Here is a 24,908-nt window from a genome sequence, read left to right on the forward strand (position 1 = left end):
GCTGGGGAAAATGGCCTAGAGAAACAGAATGCCACAATGTAAAATTGTAAGAAGGGATACTCTGCTGATGGAAACAGATATGGATCCAGTGGGATCAGGGGTCTTGTGTGGACTCTGTGGTAGCAACAGCATTTTACATGGGTGGAAAGCCTCACCATTTGTTTCATGAAGGATAAACCCAAATAAGTATTACATGGAATGAGAAAGTTACTTGGAGTGGCATTTCAATCCATTAAAAATTGTAACTGTACCTAAAGAGGCAAAGTAAAGCAATCCCAGTAAAACACAAATACATCCCTATTCCCTGTATTGAATAGAAAAAAATATAAACACAGAATTAGACCTGGGAGGAAAGGAACTAAGAGAGCACTGGTTATAGGAAGAATTTAATGTCATCCCTGATGTTAACTGAGTCGTATCCAGAAGAAAAAAAAAAAAAGGCATTTTAGAAAAAAATCATGTGCGTATTGACATCAATACAAAACTCCTCTTGACTTCTTTGGGAACATGAATAGCCCTAATTTCTTACTTGGGTTTCTAATAACAATTGAGGTTTAGATTTTTAAAGCTTTCTGGGGGATTTGGATACCCAATTCCCATTAAAATTAATTTTATTTAATTTATTTTAATGGGAAATAGGCATCTCACCCCAGAGGGCCTTGAAAATGCTGGCCTAAATTATTCAAGCTGAAATAATTTGAATATTGAACTTGTGCTCTTTGTTTAATTCTTGCATGAGGCTGGGCTTTGAGAAGGAGAGGGGCCATGTCAGCATTGTGAGTTGCATCTGCTTTTCAGCTGTCAGTTCTCATTCTCCTCAGCTGGATATGCCTGTCTCCAGATACCACAGGAGTTATTGATCCTAAATCCAAAGATACATTTAGAAGATTAGAGTTACCTGGCACCGTCCTCTAAAAGGGGCACATATAATGTGAGCAAAGGATTGAGAAACTAATAAGGAAACGCGAGAGATACACTGCACAAGTTCTGCTAGATAAACTGCTGAGCCAAGAACTAGAAATACAAGTTTGGATTGTTTTAATGCACCTTGTAATTTTACATTTTGGTTGGGAGACTTTAGCAGAAGCTTTGGTTCATGTTTGTAGCCACAGATTGTCAATCTCATCAGAAATGTGAGTATGTGGTAGAAGGTGATATTCCTCTAAGTGCTCCTGCTTCTCACTAACTCAGAGTCCTGCCTGCCCCTGCGTAACTGGGCAACTCTTGCTCTGGGAAGCAGCTGTAAGAGTGTGAGCTGGCTTTTATGCTGGTTCATGCAGCGTGATGGGAATTGCTAAATTTCTGTTGCAGATTCCCACCTCTTGCTTGTGAGAGCTGTGTTTGCAGAGCCCCGATGGTTTTCAGGGCTCTCAGTTAAGAAGGCTATTTCCACATAGGTATTTTGACACTGGGAGGGACAACAGATACTGACCTTTCTTCCACTAATTTTGCTGCTAGTATTTCTCTAACCTTGACTGGCCAGTAGAAAACGCCAGGTAGGACTGCAGAGATCAGTCCTAGATCTGGTACCACTGGTGGCTTTCAGTCTAAGCATGTTTCCTTGCTCAGATGCACATTCTCTGAAGTCAGGTGTTATGTACTAGGGCCTTTTGAACTTTCTTTCCCTGGTTCCTATTCTGCCTGAATAGATGAGTGCTAATTGAAGAGTATATTTGTCATGACTCAAAGACTTTCATTTAAATTCTAGCTCTCTCCAGGAACCTGATTTAATTTATCCTGCTTCAGGATTTGTGTGTGATGCCTATACTATTTCTGAATAGAAAAGGGACCCACAACTAATTTATCTTCTATTAAAGGAAACATCATCATTGTAAAAAGCCCATGTCATATTTGTAGCCCAGAAGTCTAGACAGCTGGCTGCTGGTCCTAAAACCATTTGCTAGTTGTTAATGTCGTGGGCTGGATTGTTAACTGGTTTAAATCGGCGTAGTTATGCTGGCTTCATGGAGCAACACCAATTTATACCTGTCAAAGATCTGGTCCCACAGGCAAGGAAATAGATTCATGAGTCTAACCACAATTATTGAGGCATAAATATTATAGAGGAATTAACTTAATGGGGTCACTCTGGATTTGTTTTGGTATAACTGATATTAAAATCTGTCCCAGAATGAATCACTGCTGGTAAGAAATCATATGGCTATCAAAAGGTTAATTTAATGTATGTTTTCATAGATCTTCCCTATTCCAACTTTGCACATTGTATTAAAGGTTTTAGGGAAGACAGTCTGCTGACACATACTGCCATGAGCCTACGCAAATTCATGCCTACAAAAGATCATGTCCTTTATCTCCCATTTAGAGAAGCACTTCGAGGTCAGAGTTTAAATATCTTTTGATAGTTTGTTGCAGTATTCTTTGAATATACTACGTCTATATATAAGTTTATATATCGTATGTGATATATAAGAGAATTGGCATTGTCTGGAAGCAGAATACACATCACAGGTATGTTTCATTGAGATTTCCTTCATTTTTTTTCTAGGAAGCTCTGCTAATTATTATCCCTTTGTGCATATTGATTGTCTTTTATGTCTGAGAATGTCACTTTGATTCAAACATAGTGCCATATACCTTCTTCCAGATCTTACAGCAAACTAATGGCACATCGCAGGATATAAACAAGGATATTTTTTTACCTGTATTGTTATACTTACAAATTACTTCTGTATTAAAACCATAGGCAACTTTCTGTATTAAAACCACAGGCAACTGAGGGACCGTAAGTTAGTCCTGTTAGTTTTACCAGTGCAGTGTGGCCTTTTGCCAGTGGGTCTTTGCCAGGATCTTCCATAACAGTGTGGTGAATCCCCACTCTGTGACTGATCTGGGGAAGTGGCTGGGAGAGGAAAGCTGTAGCAAGGGCATCCCTCAGCTGTTCCTGTGGTCTCTTGAGCAAACACAGCTGCAAAAACATCTTAACACAGTGTTGGATGCAGGACCAGGACAGGGCAAGTGTAGTGTTGCTCCACCTTTGCATCCCCATCTGTAATTTATAACAAATGTTCCTTGACTAGTGTCCAGGACCTGGGGCCTGTGCTTGAATGTCAGTTAAATGCCTGCGGAGAAGGGAACTTGCTCCTTTGCCTGGAGTATTGTGCAATGAAGCAATTTCCACCAAGGACAGTTTTAATTAGAGAAAAAGAAAAAAAAAAGGACATCTAAGAACAAATTGTGATCATAATTGCATACAAGAGGCTGAATTTGAAAGAGAGTCAGCAGATTAACTACTTCCAACTATACTCAGTGATCACATTTTCCATAAAGGAGAATCATATTGGAGCGCAGTACATTTCTAGGACAGCCTTTTCAGAAATCCTGAGTCTTGACCTAGCTCCGCTCTGAAGGGCATTGCTGGGCACAGGTATGAACAGAAAAAGCTGGCAGGGAGTGCTTGTGAGCCCACGTGTAGCTGTGCTAAAAGTAATAGTAGACAAGGCACAACCTGCTTTGGGGGGGGGTTTGTTTGTCTTTTGTCCTGCACTACACTTTCAACATAATTAATACCATTTTTCCTGTATAATCTGGAATAGTTGATAGTTACCATATTTTTTCACTATTTAGCAAACCATTTCTGACTGAACAGCTCAGCTCAAAGGTGGTGTTGGAGTGCCTCTTGCAACTCTGCTTTTGGCATCTCACTGTCTATCAATTTTCGTGGTAGCTGTTGAATAGGAAATAAGCAGGTGAAGGGGTCTGTGCAAGGGGCCATAATTTTGCTCTCTGATGGAAAGGAATGGTAATTATCTTTGGAGAAACAACTGCAGTAAATACAGTGCCATAGAAGCAGGTCAGCCATAACTCATACAAAACTGTAAAACTCGCAACTTCTGCAAAAACAATAGAGGTCAGCTAGCATGGGTACCATCCCATGGTGCCAACACTTTTGCTTGTGGGGTTGCCCAGTTATTCCAAAGTTTTATCTCCATACTTCAACTTGATCTGGAGTACAGATCTGCTGGGTAGATTAAGCTGCTCCCTGTGTTCACTGGCATTGCTTGTTGTGCATTTGCTGTTGCTGTGGTGCCGGGAGAAAATTTCAATTGCATTGACATTTTCCTTGTGACTTATTAAAGTTGTAGCTATTCCTCTGTCTTGTCTTGGATGAAAAATGGCTGTGTTACTACTGTTATTGGAAAAGTTTCTCCCCTCCACCCTGTTTTGAATACAAGAACAAAATTCTTCTGTAATAAACTGCATGAGGACATCATCCGACAAAAAAAAAAAGTCCTAGAAGGTCCAAATCTCTCTGCCTGCTGATACTCCCAGGTGATGGGAGTTTCCTCTGGAGGAAGAGAGCTACCACTCTGGGACCCCTCCTGTGTCAGCAATTCAGATTTATCTTCATATCCCCACTTTGTACTATCAGTTTCATTTCTACAGTCTGCTGTTAACCAACATGCATCCAAATATTAACATTTTTCTACGTTAGTATGTTTCAAAGACACATTTAATGAAGCAGAGCAATTGCCACTGCTCAATAATCCTCTGCAGCATGACATTTTTTGTGTAAAATGTAAATATTTTCATTTAAAGCATTATGTACATATTTCTATTTAAATAATTAATTAAGGGAACTTGACTCAAGGCCAGGTTTAAAAAAATGTAAGCATTATGGATGCACATAGGGAAAGATTTTCTCACTGATAAAGAAAATGCCAACAAGGAGAATCTAACCTCAGCTCCTTCCTGTGGGCTCCCCAGGGGAAGAACTGTGTTGAACTGGTTTGGGTGACAATGTCTTGCTCAAAAAATGATAACTCTTGGTATTGCAGAGGGACTACTCCAAAAGCCCACTCAGATTCCCAGTGACTTCAGAGGGCACTGGAGGAGGTTTCTAGTTCTTATGGCAGTCCCATTCTCTGTGAAACAGGAGAAGTAAAAGCTCTTGTGCAGCTCCACATCTCTGTAGGGTCATAACAGACTCTGTGGTCTGCTGTACAGCCAGCTGTGCTAAACAGTTAGGCAACAGGAGCTAGCCAGACTGGCTTTATTTTATAAATGCCTAGTATTGTAAAATTACGTTGACTTATTTCCTTTTATGATCCCAAAGACTTCTGCTTATTGATGTCAGAAAATGAGTTCTGCTTTGCGTTATTTAGATTGAGATCGGCTCAAAGAAGTTTTCTTTGTAAGGTCTGTTTAAATTCAAAGCAAGCAATTTTGTAGGGAAACCTAGAAATAGAGCTTCAAGCAACTGCAGAGATTAGATATTCTGCTTGCCGCCCACTGGAAAGATCAATGTCATGGTTTTTGTATATTTAACACCTAATAATCTTAAATGACTTGTGCAGTCAGCTGAAAAGAGATCACATGGCAGTGTTAGCAAATTATTTCCTTAATCTGATAATCTGTAGAGACATCCATGAGTTGCACACATTGCGCTAATTACGGAGGGTTCAAAGTCATCATTAGCGTATTTTGCCTAATACTATAATAAGTTCTTTATCACTAAAATAAAATAAAAAATCAGGAATTATTACAGCTATGTGTGGCTAAAATGGACAAAACTTAATTAAACATTTAGCATAGTACAGCGGTTACAATATTGTTAGGCTGTTTTCCTTGAGAAACCCGTACTGTATAGTCACAAGCTAAATTTACTGAACCACCTAAGGCATGACCGTAACTGATTTAAAGAGGCTTTTAAATTGTCTGATTCTTTCCTGTAAGTATCGACTAACTGCATCTCTGGCCATACAATATACATTTCAGGTTTTACTCTCAACAAGAGTTTAACACTGAGTTCCCTGGACTCCAAAGAGGTCAGTGAGTCCAGTCTCAGCTCCTTGGCTCACACAGACTGTCCTTCTCAGCATGACTAGAGAGATGGTCAGACAACTTTTGTGTACAAGGGTTTAGCAATAGTAGAATTCCGAAGTAAAAAAAAACAAAATTCAGGATTAAAAACAATGTACACCCCCCCACCCCCCAGCAATCTGTGGAAAAATAACAGTTAAAGAACAGAAACATACTTTCCCAAAGCTAAACAAAAGGGAAGTTATAGGAACCACTAAATTTTCTGCTGATCTCTCTGTGAATTACATTGCAAGACACACCTGGGTATTTACAGACTTTCTTTGACAATATTTGTGATTTATTTTAACTGTATAATTCACTTCTGAAACAAAACACATTATTTAGACAGGTGCCATATCTGTTTCAATATAAGTAATTTCTGGTTTTCTGTATTCAGTGGTAGTTCTCTTACTGCCATTATTCAGAAAAAAATTTTTGAAGACAACAAAATATTCTATGTAATTTTTTTCTTGTCAAGACAAATAGATTTGACAAAATTTGGTTAGCTTAAATTCTTTCCCCTAAAGGGGGAGGTTGGGGGGAAGCAATAAGATATACATAAAAAAAGCAAATAGGAAAAAATACTTTCTGTTTAGGTCCTGTTATTACTTTTCATTCATTTTAGTGCCAGAGAGGCAGGGCATTACAGCTAAAAAGGGCCTGTCAGGTTCTGCAGTCCATTTCTCAACAATGCCATACCATTGCTTATAATAATTGTCTGCACTTGATAAGTAATACAGCATTACCTCTGCAGAAAATATTTCCTAATACAGTTTTGTATCATGCCACATAGTAAATAACAACAAGGGCTTTGGGGGGGCTAATTTGATATAGAGTAGCAGAAATTTATACTCTGTTGATTTAACTTCTCTTTGGAGACACCATTTTGCTGGTGCTGTGGGTCTACAGCAAATGAAGACTTACTAGTATTGTTGGGGGGCGAAGCTACCCACTTCTTTGTAATATTATGAAAGGCAAAAATGTAATTTCCTGGAATGTATTGAATACGTCTAGCTCTGTCTTTGTCACTGTTGTCCACAGGCAGGGGCTCGTCTAAGCTTGAAAGCTCCTATACGGTCAATTGTAATGAGCTGATGGTGTCATAGCTTTTAATGTTAAATTCCTGTTATCCTCACTGACATTTCTATAGAAAAAGCAACTGAATTTTACACAAACTAAATCTGTTTTATCTTCTCTTGGGATGCATTTATTGCATGCCTTTCACTTGTGGCTAAAACAAGTGAAAAAATTACATAGCACCTGCATAAATAATGTTGGAGGCAAATCTTCTCATTGTGTATCTAGATCTTGACCGAAAGATTGTGGGGGAAAAAAAAAAGATTATTTGGATGAGTTCAGCCTGCAGGTCTCTGACATTAGTGGGAAACAGATCAAAAGAAGTACAGACTCTTTTGCAGTTACTGAGTTACTGTACATTCTTCCTCTGTCAGGCAATGAAGCTAAAGGCAAAGAGGTTTGGGGGTTCTCATGCACAACCACATTTATTTTATGGCCCTCATTTTCAGGATTGCACATAGTTAGTACAGTACTTTGAGAATGGTTATACTTCCTTACTGAAGCAATCTCAACTTACCTCCTTGCTCATCCAACATAACCAAAGTCCTGATACCAGCATCTTTACTCTACATCCCAATAGTGGTAGCAAGGTAAGGAGAGAGAGGGGGAGAAGAAAGAGAGAGAGAAAGAGAGATCAGTGAGGGAACACTCAGCCCTAGATACGGAACATAGGAAGACAAAAGAAAAACAGTGAAAGGAATGACAAAGTCATAAGGGGCTGGTGGCACAGTCCAAAGACCTTATGTACCTGGACACTGTATAAGGAACCAGGTACTCTCGATTGTACCATCAATCCTTCAGGGTTCACTGGAATACTGAACTGCTGCAGAAAACACAAAGTCCTGGGCCTTGAGATTAAAATAAGCACTTTAGACAAGAGTAATCTCTAAAAAGAGAGGGTTCATCTCCAAATTCTCTGAAGCAGGAGAAGGGAAGAATGCGGTATTGACATTGCAGGTGTATGTTCGTCCCACAGGAGAAATTCCCAAGGAAAATAGATATGACACAAACATGTTTTGGAAGGAGGCATAGTGTTTTGTACACAGCCCTTGCAACACGGAAGTCAGACAGCTTACCTACTCAGGAAATCCATTTTAAAGCAGGCTAATATTTAATAGGATTAAGCCATACTTTTTGGCTCAGAGATCTAACAGATATGGGTTTGAGTCAAGTTTTAATTCAACCAACAGACACCTTTAGCATCAATGGACTTTGGATTGAGCTTGAAGGTAGGATTTTTAAAACACCTACATGCTGAATCTGCCCCTGCTCCCACAAGTTAGTGGGAGTCTTATCATCGCCTTTGCTGGATACAGGGTTTGAGCAAAGCTGAGCAATTCAGAGCTCCCACCTGCCTAAGCCAGCAGCAAGGCACCTTTTACAAGTACAATTTCTGCATGCATTATCATCATTCTGGGATGTGATCAGGTGTCTCGTGTTTCTGGGTGCTGTGATACTGAGCTATATCACAGATCAGATTAGCTCCTTTTTAATTACGAAGGGGAAACTAGCTCCATTCTGCTTGGAGCAGTGATAACATCTGTGAATAATTAATGGCCTGAACGATCTCCTGACTGTTGCATTTCAATAACAGATCAAGTAAGTCCTCTGTGGCCTGACAGCTTGCCAGCAGAGTTACCTGGACATGTGCAGCAGTAATTTAGCTGCTTCTGTGAACATAAAGCCAGCTATAGCCCTGCGAAGCAGATAAAGTTGGTGCTGTCAATTTTGCAGAGGACAGGGGAGATGCCCAGAGTTGCATAGGAACATGAGGAACAGAAACCTGGCATCCTGACTGTCCCTCTTGCTTTTCAGGCCATCTTCCCCCACCTTGAGGCAAATTAAAGACTTCATATTATCCTTCCTCCCAACTGCCCTGCTCACTCCCGTTGCTCATCTCTTTTTCTGGGAGCAGTGAAGTCTCTCTGGCCGTTGGCTGCCCGGTCCATGCTTGCAGGGTGCTCCCAGGCAGGCCGACAGCAGACTAGCCACATTGGCTCAGCTACAAGCCTGACTCTCTGCCACACTCGAGGGCTGTCTGGCTGGTGCTTCTCTGCTTTGCTTCAAGAGGATCCGGCTCAGTTCAAGAGGGATGCGAGATGCCTCTTGTTGTGCTCTTGTCTGCCTCCCTGCACTCCCATTCTTGTCTTTAATGTCTACGTCACTGTAGAAACTGGGAAAAACATCTGATGTGTGCAGGCTTGTTCGCTCCCTCTTTTTTAAATATCCCTGTGTGAGTTGCCAGATGGAGAGAAAAAGCCTCCTGCCTCTCCCCATGTTCTGTTGCGCCCTACTGCCCTTGGGTCAGCTATCCAGCAGGTACCCACTGCTGCTCTCTCTCTCCCTTCAAGCTCATACTGCCATTACTTGAATCCCAGCCAGCTTTTATTTTTGCAACCTTTAGAAATGTAGGGTCCAAGGGTTATCTTAGATTTGCCTATTTAGAGTAAGGAAACCATCTTTAATTATCTTACATTTTCTGTGTGGTAGGTGTCAGATCTGCTAAGCACAGGATGTGCGGTAGCTTTTTATTGTGCTCTTTCTATGCTTTTGGTACCCAGGTATGTCTTACCCCAAAAGATTTATAAGTATTTTAAAAAACATACCTCATGGAAACACAAGAAGGCTGCTTGGGTCCTGAGTCATCCTGTGTTTGGGTAAGTATGGTGCAGTCTGACATGGGACCCTTCTAAATATTGGACTTGGAAACCTGCAGTTGGTGGTGTGATAGTTGTTGGCTTTCAGTGAGTCAGACATAGTCAGGCTGAGAAATGTTTACTGCTCCTTAACCCTCTGACCTTATTTTCTTGCTAGTTTTAACATCCGAGCAAACTGCCTTTATGCAGCTAAGATGTCCGGTGACCTGAATAAGATCTATGCTGAGAGACGAACTCAAGAATTAGTCCTTATGGTTTGTATTTCATATTAAATCCTTGCACAGAGTGAAAGAGGTGCAATTTTCTTTTACTTACCTGACCATCAGTGCCATTTAGTTTTATCAGGCAATACTGTATCTCTTAAGAGCAGCCTGCAACAGCATTAATACTAATGTGAAAATATTAAAGGGTGTGCATTGAATATACTTGTCTGCATCCGAGGTCTAATCCAAAGCATATTGAAGCTAATAAAAAGATGCTCACTGACAAAGATGAGAGGTGATTCAGACATCAAGTGACAATCTCCTCCTGTTCCAAGTTTCTATTAAGCATTAATTTTCAGCTTTTTCACAAAAAAAATTAACTGTGTAAAGCCAATTAAAAAAGAAAAAATCACATTTGTGCATTTAAAATGGATGCAGGAATTCCTAAAAGTTCAGTATTTCCATTGTGACTGATCTTTTAGATAGCTCAAAACCAAACATGTCTGTAAGACAAAACTATTCTAAAAATGTCCTCATCATCCAGATGTCTGAGCAGGAGAGAAACACTCAGTAACTGACCCTCAGTGACAACAGGCTGAGGCATCTCTGGAAACTACAAAACCTCTTCATTTAAAGGAATATAGAGGAAGAGATGTGCCAAACAAGTGTGTTTGGGGCCCAAGCACAGACAATGTTGGCATTTTCTGCACTAAAAGTACCACAGAAACTCCCCTTGGTCTCAGTGGGAGCAGGAGTCAGCAGACACACTTGAGCTGGTTGCTTAGAGAGTAACAGGAGGGGAGAAAAGCTGAGTTTGCGAAATGCCACCCCAGAAGAATATGTTTTACAACAACCGATCATAAAACCTTGATAACAGGCTCCCAGAAGAGCCAGGGTCACAGCAGGGGCTCGGTGACCATGCTTTGATTTGTCTGGTCCTGAGAGCTCAGGAGGGGTTCCCACCCACATCCAGTCCTCACCAACATCAATGACATCCTAAGTGGGAAGCCATGAATGGGTAGAACTAGTGAGGTGTGTCTTGGTAGGAAAATGGGTGCTAATGGTACACCTTCCCCGGGATTAGAGCCTTTCTTTCTTCCTGTGCAATGGAGGTGTTTCTTAAGACCCTCCAGTCCTTGCACAAGCAATCCTCTGTTTAGTTTGTGGCAAAATAAGGATTCTCAAAAAATGGGATGCTTTGGGTAATTCAAGCTGGAGAGGAGAAAAAAGCATCTTTCATAGGACCCTACAGAGTTCATGGAGCACATGCCATTTTAATCCAGCTCTTAAATCTGTAACAGCCTCCTCTCTCCAGAGTTCCTTCTGACTCTCCTTGTCTTCTTGTTGCACTTGAGAGGAGAATTTGGACTGCTGGATTTTGCCATGGTACAGCAAACATCTCACACTCTTGTCTTTTAGAAGAAAATGGCACAGCATGAATTGCTTTTGTTGAGGCATTAAACTGACAGCTCTGGAGTTCCTCTGTTTATCCAAAAAGCAGGTATACCGCAGATGGTAAAATATATAATCTTTCCCATGCAGCCCTTGAGCATACTAAGTCCTGACTCTAGGAACAAGCAGGTCAACCGGCATGTCCTCCCAGACTTTGATTTCCATGGAGACTGCTGTGGGTTGCCAACCATTTTTCTGCAAAGACCTGGCCAATTTTGCACACAAGATGACCCCTCAGAGCAGGAGGCCATCACTTTCAACTTAAAAATTAATCACATAAAGTGAAACAGCACCATGAATATAGACCACAAAGTTTATGAAAGTCGATGTCCTTCAATCTTTCAGTAGCACTAAGCTCTAGTGTTTAGATAAAAGCAAACCAACAAGGAGTACTAGTTTGGGTTCAACATGCATTCTATGAAGCATGTGCCCAGGCTCTCCACTGGACCACTGGCTAAGCTAGTGATCAGAAAGCCAGAATATATGATTTTAAAACTCTGGGCTTAATTCAGCTCATAGATACCTAAGTGTGTCAATGCTTCAGTGAAGCCAGTTTAACAGCATAACTGGGAACCCTTTTGGAGGCTTTAGTATAATTATCCTAAGTCTTCTGTAACAGCTTTTTAAAACTTTTTTTTTTATGAGGGTCTCACTCAGAGCAAGTCAGCAACAAAAGGTTCACTGAAATATGCGCAGTACTTTGTGGGGAAAATGCATTGCTGTATCATTTTTTATTATTGCTGTTATGTCATTTAATTTCCCAAGGTGGGAATAAAACTAGGAAGAGAATTGGGATGACTTCTCAAAAGGCCCATCAGTCCCTCCAGGAACACAGTGTGTTGCATCCTATCCATGCCTGCTACAAAAGGCAGCTAATCCAACTTTGGTTTACCCTGAGGGTTGATTTTCATAACAGTACAAGGGAACGATGTATCAGATAGAGAATCCAAAGTTTAGAAATCACTTTCTCCACATTTCAGGACATACCCTGAAAAACAGATATACACTCTCAGTTATGTAAAGAGCACATCAGCTTCCCTTTCTATGAAGAATTTTGCTTTAATCAATATGGATTATAGAGTTTGTTTTGAATAAATTAATAGAGACAATTATGTACCAGGACAGGCTGACATTGCTAGCAGTTCCCAGAGACACTAAAGAGAAGTGTCAACACCCTAAAGACAAAAATGTGGTCAAAGAAATATTTTTTAGTCATCCGTAGTAACGCATTTCCTCAGCTCCTGCTCCAAGCTCACTGTCACCCTGTTAATGCTTCAATGTCTCTCTGTGCCTGATTTAAGAACCTTGTTACTTCTCAGCCTGTTAATTCACCCTGTGGTTCAGATCCTCAGCCAATACAAATCTGTGACCCTGCCCTTGAATCCTGTGTGCCTGGTTTTCATCTAGTGCAATGACCCTGACACCAGTGCTACTCCACTGGTTTACAGAGACAAAGGGGTCTAATCCTGCATAGGAAAAACTGAGATCAAAATTATGAATCACATTCCCATGTGCCAGAAATGTATTTCTGGAATTACACAGATTAAAACACTTTTCTGAGTAGAACTATTCCAATAGCTAATGATGTCAAAGGGATTTTTCAAATTAGCTTTGACTAGATTTGGACCAAACAATAATTAATAGAATATTTTTTCTTTTATTCTTCAGACTAAGGAACATTTGACTATGATAATAACGTCAGGGAAAACTCACTTCCCTATCACGAATGAAGTTAGTACTACTGTGTTCAGTGTCCTGCACAGAGCAGCATCATGAGGTTATCAAACATTTACAGCTTGCCATTTCAGCTTTGATATGTTAGTAAACTTGACTCTAACCCCCCAACATACGAGAGGAGAAGATAGCCATATCTGGATTTAAATGTACAAAACAGCCCTTTTGTCTGTATGTGTTGCTAAGTGCTTTCTTGCTGGGCTTTCTGCAGTACTGATCTTGCTGGTATTTTTTCCCTTGCTGCATCATAGCTAGGAACTATCTTTTTTTCCATCCTACAACAACTGATTTTCTTTAAAGGCCATGGTGGTTCCACTGGAAGATGGCAGTAGGCTCATGGCTTTTCCCCTTGGATGTGTTATTCCGCATTTCATAAAGCTGGCTCAGAGGTAAAAAGCTTGAACAAGAAGATAAGAACGTCAGCTACAAACTGTGTATTTAGTCTCACTTCTTCTGCCTCAGTTCATTTTTGTGTTTTGGCCCAAACATTGCACAACATCATCATAAAATACAGGTATTTATAGCAGTGAGTAGCTGAGTGGCTCAAAAGAGTATCGGTCAGTGTAGATGTAACTGTGTTGCATGGGTATGCTGGGCACCACAGAGCAAACTGGGTTTTGTAATCTGCCATCCCAGTATGTAGTTGCCTTGGGACAAAGCAGTGGCTACTTTGCAACAGCCACTCACCACTTCTTTTTGCTTCCCCTGTTGTGCTAGGACTGAAACAATGAGCTTCTTGCAAAACAGCACCAGGGCTTAGTCTCCAAACTCAGCCTAGTCTTCTTGGGCAAGGAAGGCATGGTCCTTTGGGGACATCAGTTTTGTCCCCCAGGCTATGACCTACATTTCAGCATTAAGGATGCCTCGTACTGCTATAGGGCTTCCCTGGATGGACAGCACTCCTCTGTCTCTAGGGTGGAGCCAAGTCAGACTATTTATTCTATATTTTCCTAGTATCTGACAGAGCTGAGCCAACCATGACAGGAATTCATACATATGGATACAGTAATGATGTTTAAACATGGAGGCATCCTTTTCCTGAGTAAGGAATAACAGAATTGCTGTATCAGGAGAATAGAATAAAAAGCATTCTTTCACTGAGAAAGAATGTTTTCTACCTCTACCCACTAGACAGGTTCTGCTAAGCAAGGGAGTCTAACTGGATTTTTGGGGTCTATTAAATCAGAGCAGTGCAAGTTTGATTTCAAAGACACTCACCATTTGTCTTTTCAGTATAAAATCTCTCACTCCCTAAATGCTACAATCTTTCAAAAGTACCTAGGAAATGGGGTCAGAGTAATCAACCAACTGTTTAGACCACAGAATAATTTTAAAGGTCTTTTGTAGTCACATTAGTGAAAATAATATTCAGCTCATTGTAGAAGAATTCCCTTGACTACTCAGTGCTAGTTTTAGAAATTTCTCTATTTGGACAGGAAGATACCGTAGCATCTGAATAAAAGCCAGGTCCGGAGAGATGCCGAGCTCTTCCAAGAAGTGCTAGAGTCCTACATAAATTCATTTGTAAATTCAGCAGTCCCAGTTCTCCTCCCGCTTTGCCATTTGCCGTGATTTAATACTGAAATTCCAGTGGCATTCACAATATGCTGGTTCAATATGTTAGGAAGACTCAAGCAGTGCATAGGTCACACAAATACAGCTCAGGAGAGACAGGGCTGATATTTACTGATGGCTTGGCCCTGAGCAAATCACTTCCCTTTCCTGTGCCTCTCTTTCTTCCCACTCATCATCTGCCTTGCCTATTTAGATCACAGGCTCTTTGGGGCAGCAGGCTCTCCTGCCTTGCGTTTATGGAGGTACCCATATGAGACTCTCTTCCATGTCATTGAATTGATTTCAGTAGAAGCTGTATCCAGCACAGAGTTGACATAAAGTGATGGTTAGAAATGGCATGTCCAGGGAATTGAGCAGCAAAAAGGGACAGATTGCTTGTGAGACAAGAGCATGCTTTGGCTGCAAGGGGCCCAGATCTGAAGTGTTTGTGGAGGAGAAGCGATGCTGACTGTGCTCAATGACCCATCTGTCTGTCTATCTGTGCATAGAAATTTAATTTTGTCTCCCCTGGACTCCATTGATCTCCACAGTCATGACTGATCTCAAGGCCATGGAGCCTATGGCTGAGCTTGTGCTTGTTCCTGAATGTGGGACCTGATGTAATTTTCTTCCCATTGTCTCTGGTGGAGACTCTTCTGGTTGTCAGGAGTACCGTGACTGTCAGTGCTGATGACCCTGATTAAAAATGTCACCAGCTCTAGAATCAAGGCTCACATGGTGTCTGAAAATAATACGTCCTGTCAGGAGGGAGCAAAGTTTTCCACCACCTGATGGCTGAACACTCTAAACTAAACTGTGTTTGGGAATTTCCAACTTTTAAACCCCTTTGTTATGAAGAGGGTGAAATGAAACCTGACTGAATTGGTTTTTTCCCTTCTGGTGGTGACCCCTCCAGGCGGGTATAAGCTATATTAGCCGTAAGGACTGAGCCTTGGTCCCCTTCCTTACCACCGTGGAAAATCAAAGAACTTCCTTTTCAAAAGCTGTCAATCTAGGACATCTCACGAGCCTTGAAATCCTAATAAATGTTTCAGAGGTACATAAAGTGGCATTTAAATGCTGTGGTGACCAATGCTCTATAAATAGCTGCAAATGTTTATGAAGAGGGAGGTATTTAGAGACAACAGGACAAACAGACAGAGGGCCTTTCTCACCTTCCCCACTTTCAGTGTTATGGCAAGGACATCAGAGCGGTGCTGGCACAAGGCTCCAGGAGCTCTGCAGCAAACTCAGCCACTTGTCCCTGACTCCAGGTCACCTTCAGAAGCTGTTTCCTTGGTTTATCTCGAGTAGCCTTTCTCAATGGATGCTCAGGTGTGGGCAAACAGTGCCTCAGCAGCTGGTCTGCAGTGTGACACTTGGCAACTAGGGCACAGTGTCTTGAATGACCCTCGTAAGGGGTAAGGATAAGGAGGGACAGGGCGGCACATAAAGCCATGACCATGCCCTAGCAATGTGAGTCAAAAAAACCCACTGCCAGTGTCAGACTCTCCATCACTTCTGCTCACAACAGAAGTGCAAATAAAATGCATGTCCTTACCTCTTCAACAAGCTGCAGCATTCGACGGGTGCTCTCAAGGGACTGAAAAAAACAAAGGAAAAACCACTTAGATTTAGCAAGTTACAGTTTCCAACGCTAATGTGCAGGCTCATGCTGACAGTATGTTTTTCCTACACTCTTTGCCTTCCCTCAAAATCAGGCCATCAGCAGGGTATTGGTGATCTCTTCATCTTCGGCTCTCTGTTACGGCTTGCTAACGCAGCAGTTCCCACCACATCTTGAGGCAGCTGTAGTCTCTAAGGCTTGTGCTCCCCTTGCTCACATGTTGCGGCGGTAGTGCTTGGAACAGCTGGTGTTCCACTTTAAAAATAAAGTCTGTGGTTTTCAGCTATACTTTTCAGAGAGCTAATTGGTGACTTTTAACATTTAATAGGTTTGGCAAATTGAACGAATCCTCAGAAAATATTAAATTGCTGCTTTTTGCTCTGAGGCCAAATTGATGCAGACTCTAATACCTAAACCAAACTCACAATCAATAAATACCTTAATCTCAACTAAACATGACATTAAATTTTACCTCGGCTCATTTCTTTTCCAATACTGCTTTCAGTGTAAAGCTGACAGAAAACAGAATCAGCCCTAGAAATCCTTTGCTGGATCAGATCCTATTTCTGGATGTGTCTCTCATGTCAACCCCAACCCCAAGTTTCCAGTTTAGCTATTGGTCTCACTTCATCAGCCAGCTGGTCGGCACGCCGCTGCATTTCTTCCAACTCATTGCGCATATCAGCATCTTCCGCCATTTTAGCTGTGGGTGTGTTTGTGGAAGCTGCAGATCAAGGATTTGTGCTTAGCTGCTTGTGAGCCTGGAAGACAGCGAAAAGGGAAAGAAACAGTGTGGTTAGGCTCCCTGACTCACTGAATTGTGCTTAAATGTCAGTTTACGAAAGTGCTTTTGTTACATGAGTGCCCTCACCCAAACTCTTTTGTGCTGGATAGCAATTCCTATAGAGTAGAGAGCACAGAAGATTTTTCAAGGTGGTACTTTATTCCTGCATTATTAATCAATCACTTTCGAAGAACAAGGATGCATCCTTGTCATGTTCTTTGAGGAAAATCCTTCCTTTTTTCTTAACCTTTCAAATGCTATCCATTTCAAAGCTGGAGATTCAGGAGGTGTTATTTGCTACCAGAAACAAGCTTGAGACCCATTCATTCTTCTCTAAAATTAAAAGTCTTAACATGAAGGAGGCCACGGTCAAGCCTATGCCCCTCATGTCCTATATTTCAGCTGCATTGCTTGGAGGCCCAGACACTCAGCTAATATATCTGCAGTGAAATTAAAGACAATGAGACTTTGCAGATTTGTATCGGCTAATGACCTGTCCACCATGCTCTAGTTCGGACTCTGAAATAATATTTACAAGTAGATTGGGTGAAGTTGTCTACCTGGGAGAATCATTCGTTTCAGGAGAAGTAAGGGACCTAACTGGTATTTTCAACTTCTCCCCAAAGTGGGTCAGATTCTGAACTTGGTTATCCCTCTCAATACAGAATGACACCACGGAGCTCATCCTAACCAGAGACCAGGATGCAGCCCATTAATCCTCATTTGGGTAGGGTTTCTTTTTTGTTATAAATTTGAGCTAGCTCTGATTACTAAGCATGACTTGATTAAGAAAGGCTGGTCCTCCTACCATCTGTCAGGTCTTTATTACAACAACACTGGCTTATTTCTTTGCTTGATTCAAGCATGGCACATTGCAAATTACTGCTCACTGAATGTTAGATTTGTTCATTGCAGGAAGACCTAATCCCAGGTGCAGCGGAGGTGGGGAAGTTGTGGGGGACTGCAAATAAACAGCCATAAAGCACATGCCGTCATGCTCAATTACAGAAAGAGGACAAAAGCAGCCCCTTTCAGCAAAGCTGCTCTAAGAAGGCGAAATCCCAGGGGCTATTTTCTGTCCTGTCTTTGCGATGCGTGCAGCTTTTGTGAAACAAGATAAGTCAGGGCAGAGCTTGGCTCTAAAATTTTAACAATAACAACTCTGTTTAAATGGAAGTTATTATCTATTGGAGAGGAATCCATTTCTTCCTTTGACAGTGCTCTCCATCAGGACATCAGGCATATGGCTGAACAGGTACAGCTGGGTAGCAGGGATATTTCCTGGGTCACACCCTGTTTGCTTAGAAATGTATAAGGAAAGCAGACAGCTCCTTGCATTTCCTCTGCAGCTTCAGCAACAGATTTGCTGTTTTTCTTATCTAAGAGGGAATATGTAACCTTCATGCTTTCACATTAGCTGTGCCCTCATTCATGGCTGCTTCTCCTCTTTGAAGCTACAGCAGGAAGAAATCCATCTCAAAGAGTCAGCCCTGCAGCTACTGGCACAGCATCCTACTTTCACCACTGAGCACATTGCCACATCCTTGTCAGAGGGAGACTGAAATTTTGTGATGGGTCACACAATGTTTAGGAGCCCAAAAGTATGATGGAGAAGAAGCCCACCTGGTTCTGCCAGCTGCATGGTCACAGCGGTGCAAAGGACCAACCTTAAGCAACTCATCTGCAGCTCCAGCTGATGCAGACACAGAGCTTAATTTCATGGCTAATATTCAGACTGATATCAGACCCTTCAAGAATGCTCACAAACAGCAGTAAATAAACTTTACAAAAAATGGCGCACTCTGAGGTTTAGGAGGAAAAGATGAACCAGGAATTGGTCTCCTCATGAAGGGCATGTGAAAATGTGGGGATACTCTCAAGGCCTCAACCTTCCCACACTGCTGCTTGCGCTCATGTTGCCCTTTGTGGCACATCACACAGCTCCAGGAAGACACTGCTCCTGATCAGCAAATGGAGCATGCTCAGGTGGGATGAAAAGAAGTTATTTTGGTAAAGAACTGCACTCCAAACTCCTGTCCCACTTGGCACAGGCTGGCACTAGCACTGGTCACTGCTTCACAAATTGCGTTTTTTTCCCATATGGAGGCAAACCTCAGCATTTAAATATTGCTGGCACAGCCTCTGTGACAGAATACCAGGATTAAGTCTGTGGACCTAGTTTTAGAATATTTAGTTAAAATATTCTCCTCTGCCTGGATCCTTCACTACACTTGTGCTGGCAGAATAGCAGCACTTTGAGCTTTAGCAAAAATCAGGACAATTTAGACATGACTTTGGGACTGATCTAATTGGTATATACATATAGCTGTGAGGGGCAGGAAACTGTTCTGTTATGTCTATCTGGTAGCATCTTACTAGCTGTAAAGTGGGAGGTGATGTATCAGTGAGAGGATGGGATGCTAACAGGATTTGGTTCAGTCTCTAAGCATATCCAGTGTGAGCTGAATGATTACAGACCTGTAAGGGAGTGAGGGTGAGACGAGTGCTTCTACTGACAATAACAAATAATAACAGTCTGTTTGTCAGTCACTGCAAATAATAAAAATTGTACAGAAAATTCAGTTTTCAAGTAGATTCCAGCCTGACTTTTGATGTTTTACTTATTCATTTTTGATCATGAGCCAGCGGTGGTGTTGGGTGGTGCAAAAAAGAAACAAAGTGGAGAAACTTTGTCATTTTTCTTTAGAGTTATCCTTCTCGGTTAGTTAGAACCATCAGTTGGCATCGTAGTGACAGATGTATCCTATTTTGCATCAAGCTAAAAAAAATGTCAGAGGTTGTAACCAGAGAGATGTTTTGTAGCAAGTGATCGAACTTGACAGGTTTATTGAGATGGTTTGGTATTTGTAAAGCACTTAGAATGGATTAGGAAACAGCAAAAAGCATTCTTCCAGACAAGTCATTTTACATCAAGTTTTAGTCATAAACAAAAGTGCCCCGCAGCAGTGCTGATTCAACTTTATTTAATAGAAAACCGTGCACAAGAATCAATAAAGGTTACTGATTTGCACACAGTATGATAAACTACATATATTTTGCAGATGGCTGGGAATAGGCTTAAATTTTTCACAGATTTTGCAGTTTAAAATGTGGAATAGGACAGATCAGAGAGAGGATTTTCCTTGAAAAGCCCCATTTAGGCTGAAATTCCATTCCAGTGTCATGAATTTCCAGCAACAAACCCTGTTATCAATAAAATCCTGTAGAGAGCAGATTTATGTTTTAAAGGAAATTATTTCTCTACAGTACAAATTAACAGGTTTCGCCCTATGGTGTTTCTTAGGAACACCTATATATAGTCCTTGATGTATGAAAACATTGAAACTGAGTGGTTACAGGAATGGCCAAGAAAAGGTAAACCATAACGTATTTGCTCTCACTGATTACTGGACAGACTTTCAAAAGCATAAAGTATTAGTCTGTCTTGGGCCCACTGAAACCTGCTCTTGTTTTAGTAGAGCAGGAGCAGGCCAAAGATAATATTGAGGACTTTGGGTAATAAAATCCTTGTGGAATTTACATTTTTTATAACAGCCGATATTTTGCATTCTGTTCTCATTCAAGCTGACTTGAACCAAGTATCAAAATCCTATAATTGCCTTAGGAACCTCTAATATAACTGGAAAGAAACTTTCTGAAAAGTACTCTGTACTTTCAATATAAATTACATTTTTTTTTTTTCTACAGTCACTGCAGAGATGACAGATCAGAAAACCAAAGCTGTGATGTAATGCTCTTTAGATCTAAAAATTTGATCAAAAAAAAAAAGTTGCTACAGAAGTTACGGCCACTTGCACACACTCAGTCAATTTGTGGTTTTACTTGCAGTAATTGTATTTACAAATGCAAGCTCAAAATTTCACGAGGACCTTGATTTTTCCATTTCAGAAAAGGGAAAGGAAGACCTCTGGGTTCACACACTAACATACATGGTGCTCTCTTAGAAGGAGAAAAAAGTCCAAACATTGCTACAAAAAGCTGCGTACATCATGTACCAAGCTGTGCTCTGTGTCTTCTAGACAACACAAACAATTTCAGGGACTTGGGTGACTTACATCAAATTCCCTGTGAGCCAGTCTTATATGTTATGCCAGTGCTCGTACAGAAGCACAACCGACTAAGCGTTAAAGAAAAATACAAAGAGAGACTGGCTAATGGAAAGGCATTGCCTATTATACTTTGAATTCTGCATCTGCTGGTTTAGTAGTGCTCAGATGCAATAAAGAATCTCATAGCGAGAACATTATATATCCATATGGAGTTATACTGAAGTCTAAGAGAGACCTACATATATCCCCAGAGGAAGAGAGATACAATGAGTGACCTTTGAAAGCAAATATTTGCTTCACAGTGATATAAACACTTCAATGCAATAAATACAGGAAAATGAAAATGCTGCAATTTAGTGTGATGACGGCAACACTGCAATAAAATGTTCTTTTTTAAGCACTCTCCCTGTTATTAAAGGACACATCTATTCTTCCTGTGGATATTTGTAGCCAGAGGATGACTGCATTGGCGTATTCTACTAAAAAAAGTCAAGAGTCGGTCAATACCACACTTTATGCTTCTTTCTTATAGGATTGAAAGAGCATTACTGCAGTGGTGTGGCATTGGTAGAGCCACAGAAAACCCAAAGAGAGGCTTTGGATCAAGCATCTCAGGATGGGTGTTGAGCCATTTAATGCTGGCAGTTGGGTTGCAGCTATTCTCCTTTCATTTTTAATCTGGTTGTTGGTAGAAGGAGAAACACACGCTGTCAAAGGGGGAGATGAAGTTCAGCTACGGATGAAGGGGGTCATCCTTGCTCCCCAGTGTTGCCTTGCAGCCATTCAGTTGGCTCCCTGAGTGCTGTGCAAGGCATGTTCAGCCACAACGGGGCCAGGCACAAGGCAGTTCTGGGGTTGTGTAGGATCCTCCTGTCAAGATGCACACCCTTTTCCCTGCTGCATCTCCCCGACAGCTATCATTGCCCAGCAGGGAGCTATCTAGAGCTCAGCTGCCCAGCACATTGGCAGCCTTCCCTAGATGGACTTTTTATGTCTGGGTTATAAAAAATGCAGTGGCATTAACCCCAAAGCTCACTCTAGACCAGAAATACCTACTAACACCAGTAGGGAATGAAGTGACATCAAAAGTGAGAAACTGCTGCAAAAGAATGCTTAGATACCAATATCTGTGTGTGCTGCTGGCACCAGCAGGTTCCCCCCAAAATTATGTTTGAAGGCAGACCCCAACAGAAAGCCAAGAAAGGCGTGTGTGTGCTGCCCACAGTCGGTGTGACAAACAGCTGGTGAGAAATTATTTAAGGGAGTTGGGAGCATAGTTTTTATAGATTGTGGGCCCCTCACAAGCCCTAACTCTTCTGGGTTTCGACTTCTGTCATCTCTGTTTCACACAGAGCTCGCCACAATTAATACCATCTATAACAGAAACATTTCCTGCTTTTACTCTTATTGTATTTTAATTGATCTGAAAGCACTTGGAGAACAAATCAGCTAATTTTGTAATGAAAATCCTATTTAAAGATTTTATGCTATTGCATAAAATGTAACAATGAAAAATTACGCAAATTTGTTATTTAGATTTAAGTTTTAAATAGCTCTGAAATAAAATCTTGAGGAAAGTCTGCTTTTTATATCAACTCTGCAGCACAGCTTATTGCCTGGATGTAATTTATTCACAAGATTTTCAGTAAAGTTCTCATTTCCAGAGAAACACCTTTGTTATGTTTGTGTTACTGATTAAGCCAGAAATCTGCCTCTGTGTTTCCATAGGGTGTGTTAGCATTAACCTGTGGCACAGACATCTCAACTCTGCTCTGTTGCTGTCCCACAGTGTGTTGCTTGCAAGCCTTTGGGCCCAGCTCCACAGCCCAGGCTGACATAGTTCAGTGATAATCGATTTCACTCTGATTTTTGCTTGATATTCAGTAAAGAATAATGACTACTGGTGAGGGCTTGTCAGGGGGTGACTTTGGAAAAGACAGGCAGTGAGATCTTGCAAATCTGAATTCAGGAGAAGCAGGCAGTTCCTAGATTGTCACTGTCTTCCTGCATCGCCTTAGACAATTTATTTTACTCTCAGGGCTTGCTTGCATTGCCTGAAAATAGGTCTCTAGAGCTACGTGAGATGCTGTAGGTATTTGGTTTCCTGCTGCTGGCTGTGTCTGTCAGCGTCGTGCAGATGTCTTGGATATCCTCTGATGGGACCACTTGTCCTTGTTTAACAACTGAATCTGTCTCCCATCTACACAATATGGATAAAATTCTTCTTTTCCTTCTTATCTTGTCCTTTTTTTTTCCTACTTAAATTGCAGGTGTTTCAGGGCATGGACTGGCACCGGTTTGGGGATGTACATGGTACAGGACAACGGAGGCTTTTGGATAAATGCTAGTGAGGGTGACATCATGTTCTCATACTGCATTTCTGTGTCAGAACCCATACCTAGCTGGAACAAGAACTCTCCCGTCAAGGGCCAAAATGAAGATGTTGAAGTATAATTAAACAAAATTATGACTCCTGACTATTTGCTGAATGTGTTGGGAAAAATAGTTCCAAAGCAGTTTTCCTATGGGCTTGCATTGCTATAATGACAAAAAGCTCAATAAAATGATTTCTCAGTGGGAATGCAATTGCGCAACATAAACGTGCTACCAGGGGAATTGCTGCTTCTTGTACACGTGGGCACCTCTACCCCAGGCAAACCCCTGATCATTAGTGGGTAAATGAGTGTGATTGTGTGTACACACAGTTGCAGTGCAGCAGACAAGTTGTGTTGACACAACTGCTCCGTGCATCCCGTTTCTGAAAACAGGGAGGTTATGAGCAATACATCCCACGCTTCCTCCCAGGCGTTGCCGCCAGGGGCGATGGCAGGTGGATAAAGTTGCCGTTGAGATCTCGGAGAATAACAGGCAGTCATAAAAGAAATGCCTGGAGCCACCCCATCCCAGTACAAAGCACGTCATTGTTGTCCTGTCAGTTGTCAGACAACACTGCTGTTTTATGAGGCTCCAACACGTGCATGCTACTTTATCAGGCTCCTGCACCAAAAAAATAAAAGCACAGAGCAGCCATTTTGTAAAAATTTCACTTCAGAGTAATAACAACTTGACTTTCTATCCATTTTACTGCCAACAAAACTGCTTTAGAAAAGAAAAGCTTTCAATGTGTTATCTTTTTGCAGTCATTTCTACAGCTGTGTACCCACAGGTTTTTCCTTTTTTTTTTCCTTTCCAACAGCAACAGAAAACCATTGCAGGCAAAAATGTTTGTTTTGTTCGTCTGGGAGAACAACCATCCAGAGTGGTGGAGGGTGAAGGAAGAAACCCTCTTACCAGGACTGGCCACCTCATCTGGAGGGAGCTGCTGGCAGTGCAGAAGGCACTGAACAGAGACCTGGACAGAATAGGCTGCTGTGAGTCTAATTCCCTGCTCGCACAGGTAGCTGCCTCATACAGCTTCACTTATAATTTAGCAAGCAATGTCCAATGATTCCCTAAGTTTATTGTGTTCCCACTAGTTCTGAGTCCAGACCCTCACTTCTCCAAAACACATTTCACTTCTAGCACAAATTAATTCACAGCCAGAAAATATCAGCTTGTTCCTGTGCTGGTCTTGTCACGTGGCTTAAATAGTTTCTCTCCTTCCCTGCTCTCTCCTTCTCTCTCTCTGAGGTATATAAACAGCAGTCATAACCTTTCTCAGCATTTCTTATGACATGAAAGATCAGAATCTGTTAGCCTTTCTTAGTAGATGGACTGTTTGCTGCTCTGATCTTCCTAGCAGCTCTCAGAGTCTGAATTCCAGTCTGAATTAGTCTTCTCCAGAAAAGGGTGGCTGGCATTTCACAGGGTGTTTTAAATGAGGATATAGGCTTTGCTCAAAGGGCTTAGTGCTTCCCCACCCCTCTAGGAGATACCTGCTCCAAAATATCCTACAACCTCACTTGCCATTTGCATAGCTGGATCTTGCTG

General features: G+C 41.4%; 1 protein-coding gene across 2 annotated transcripts in view; it reads right to left on the bottom strand.

Annotated features, from left to right (window-relative positions):
- Nucleotides 1-24,908, bottom strand: part of SNAP25 (synaptosomal-associated protein, 25kDa) — a 66,253-nt gene that overhangs the window by 13,184 nt on the left and 28,161 nt on the right. The window contains exons 2-4 of one of the 2 annotated variants that reach the window (XM_010574809.1): nucleotides 16,751-16,885; nucleotides 16,059-16,100; nucleotides 7,415-7,463 (exon numbers count right to left, since the gene is read on the bottom strand). In XM_010574809.1, coding sequence (XP_010573111.1) covers nucleotides 7,415-7,463; nucleotides 16,059-16,100; nucleotides 16,751-16,822 — 163 coding nt within the window. In that variant the 5' untranslated portion in view covers nucleotides 16,823-16,885. Of the gene's footprint in view, nucleotides 1-7,414; nucleotides 7,464-16,058; nucleotides 16,101-16,750; nucleotides 16,886-24,908 lie in introns of those variants that run through there. The other variant, XM_010574810.1, reaches the window with a different exon arrangement.

Source organism: Haliaeetus leucocephalus, unplaced genomic scaffold (genome assembly GCF_000737465.1).
Source record: "Haliaeetus leucocephalus isolate CR32 unplaced genomic scaffold, Haliaeetus_leucocephalus-4.0 Scaffold450, whole genome shotgun sequence".
Classification (NCBI taxonomy): domain Eukaryota; kingdom Metazoa; phylum Chordata; class Aves; order Accipitriformes; family Accipitridae; genus Haliaeetus; species Haliaeetus leucocephalus.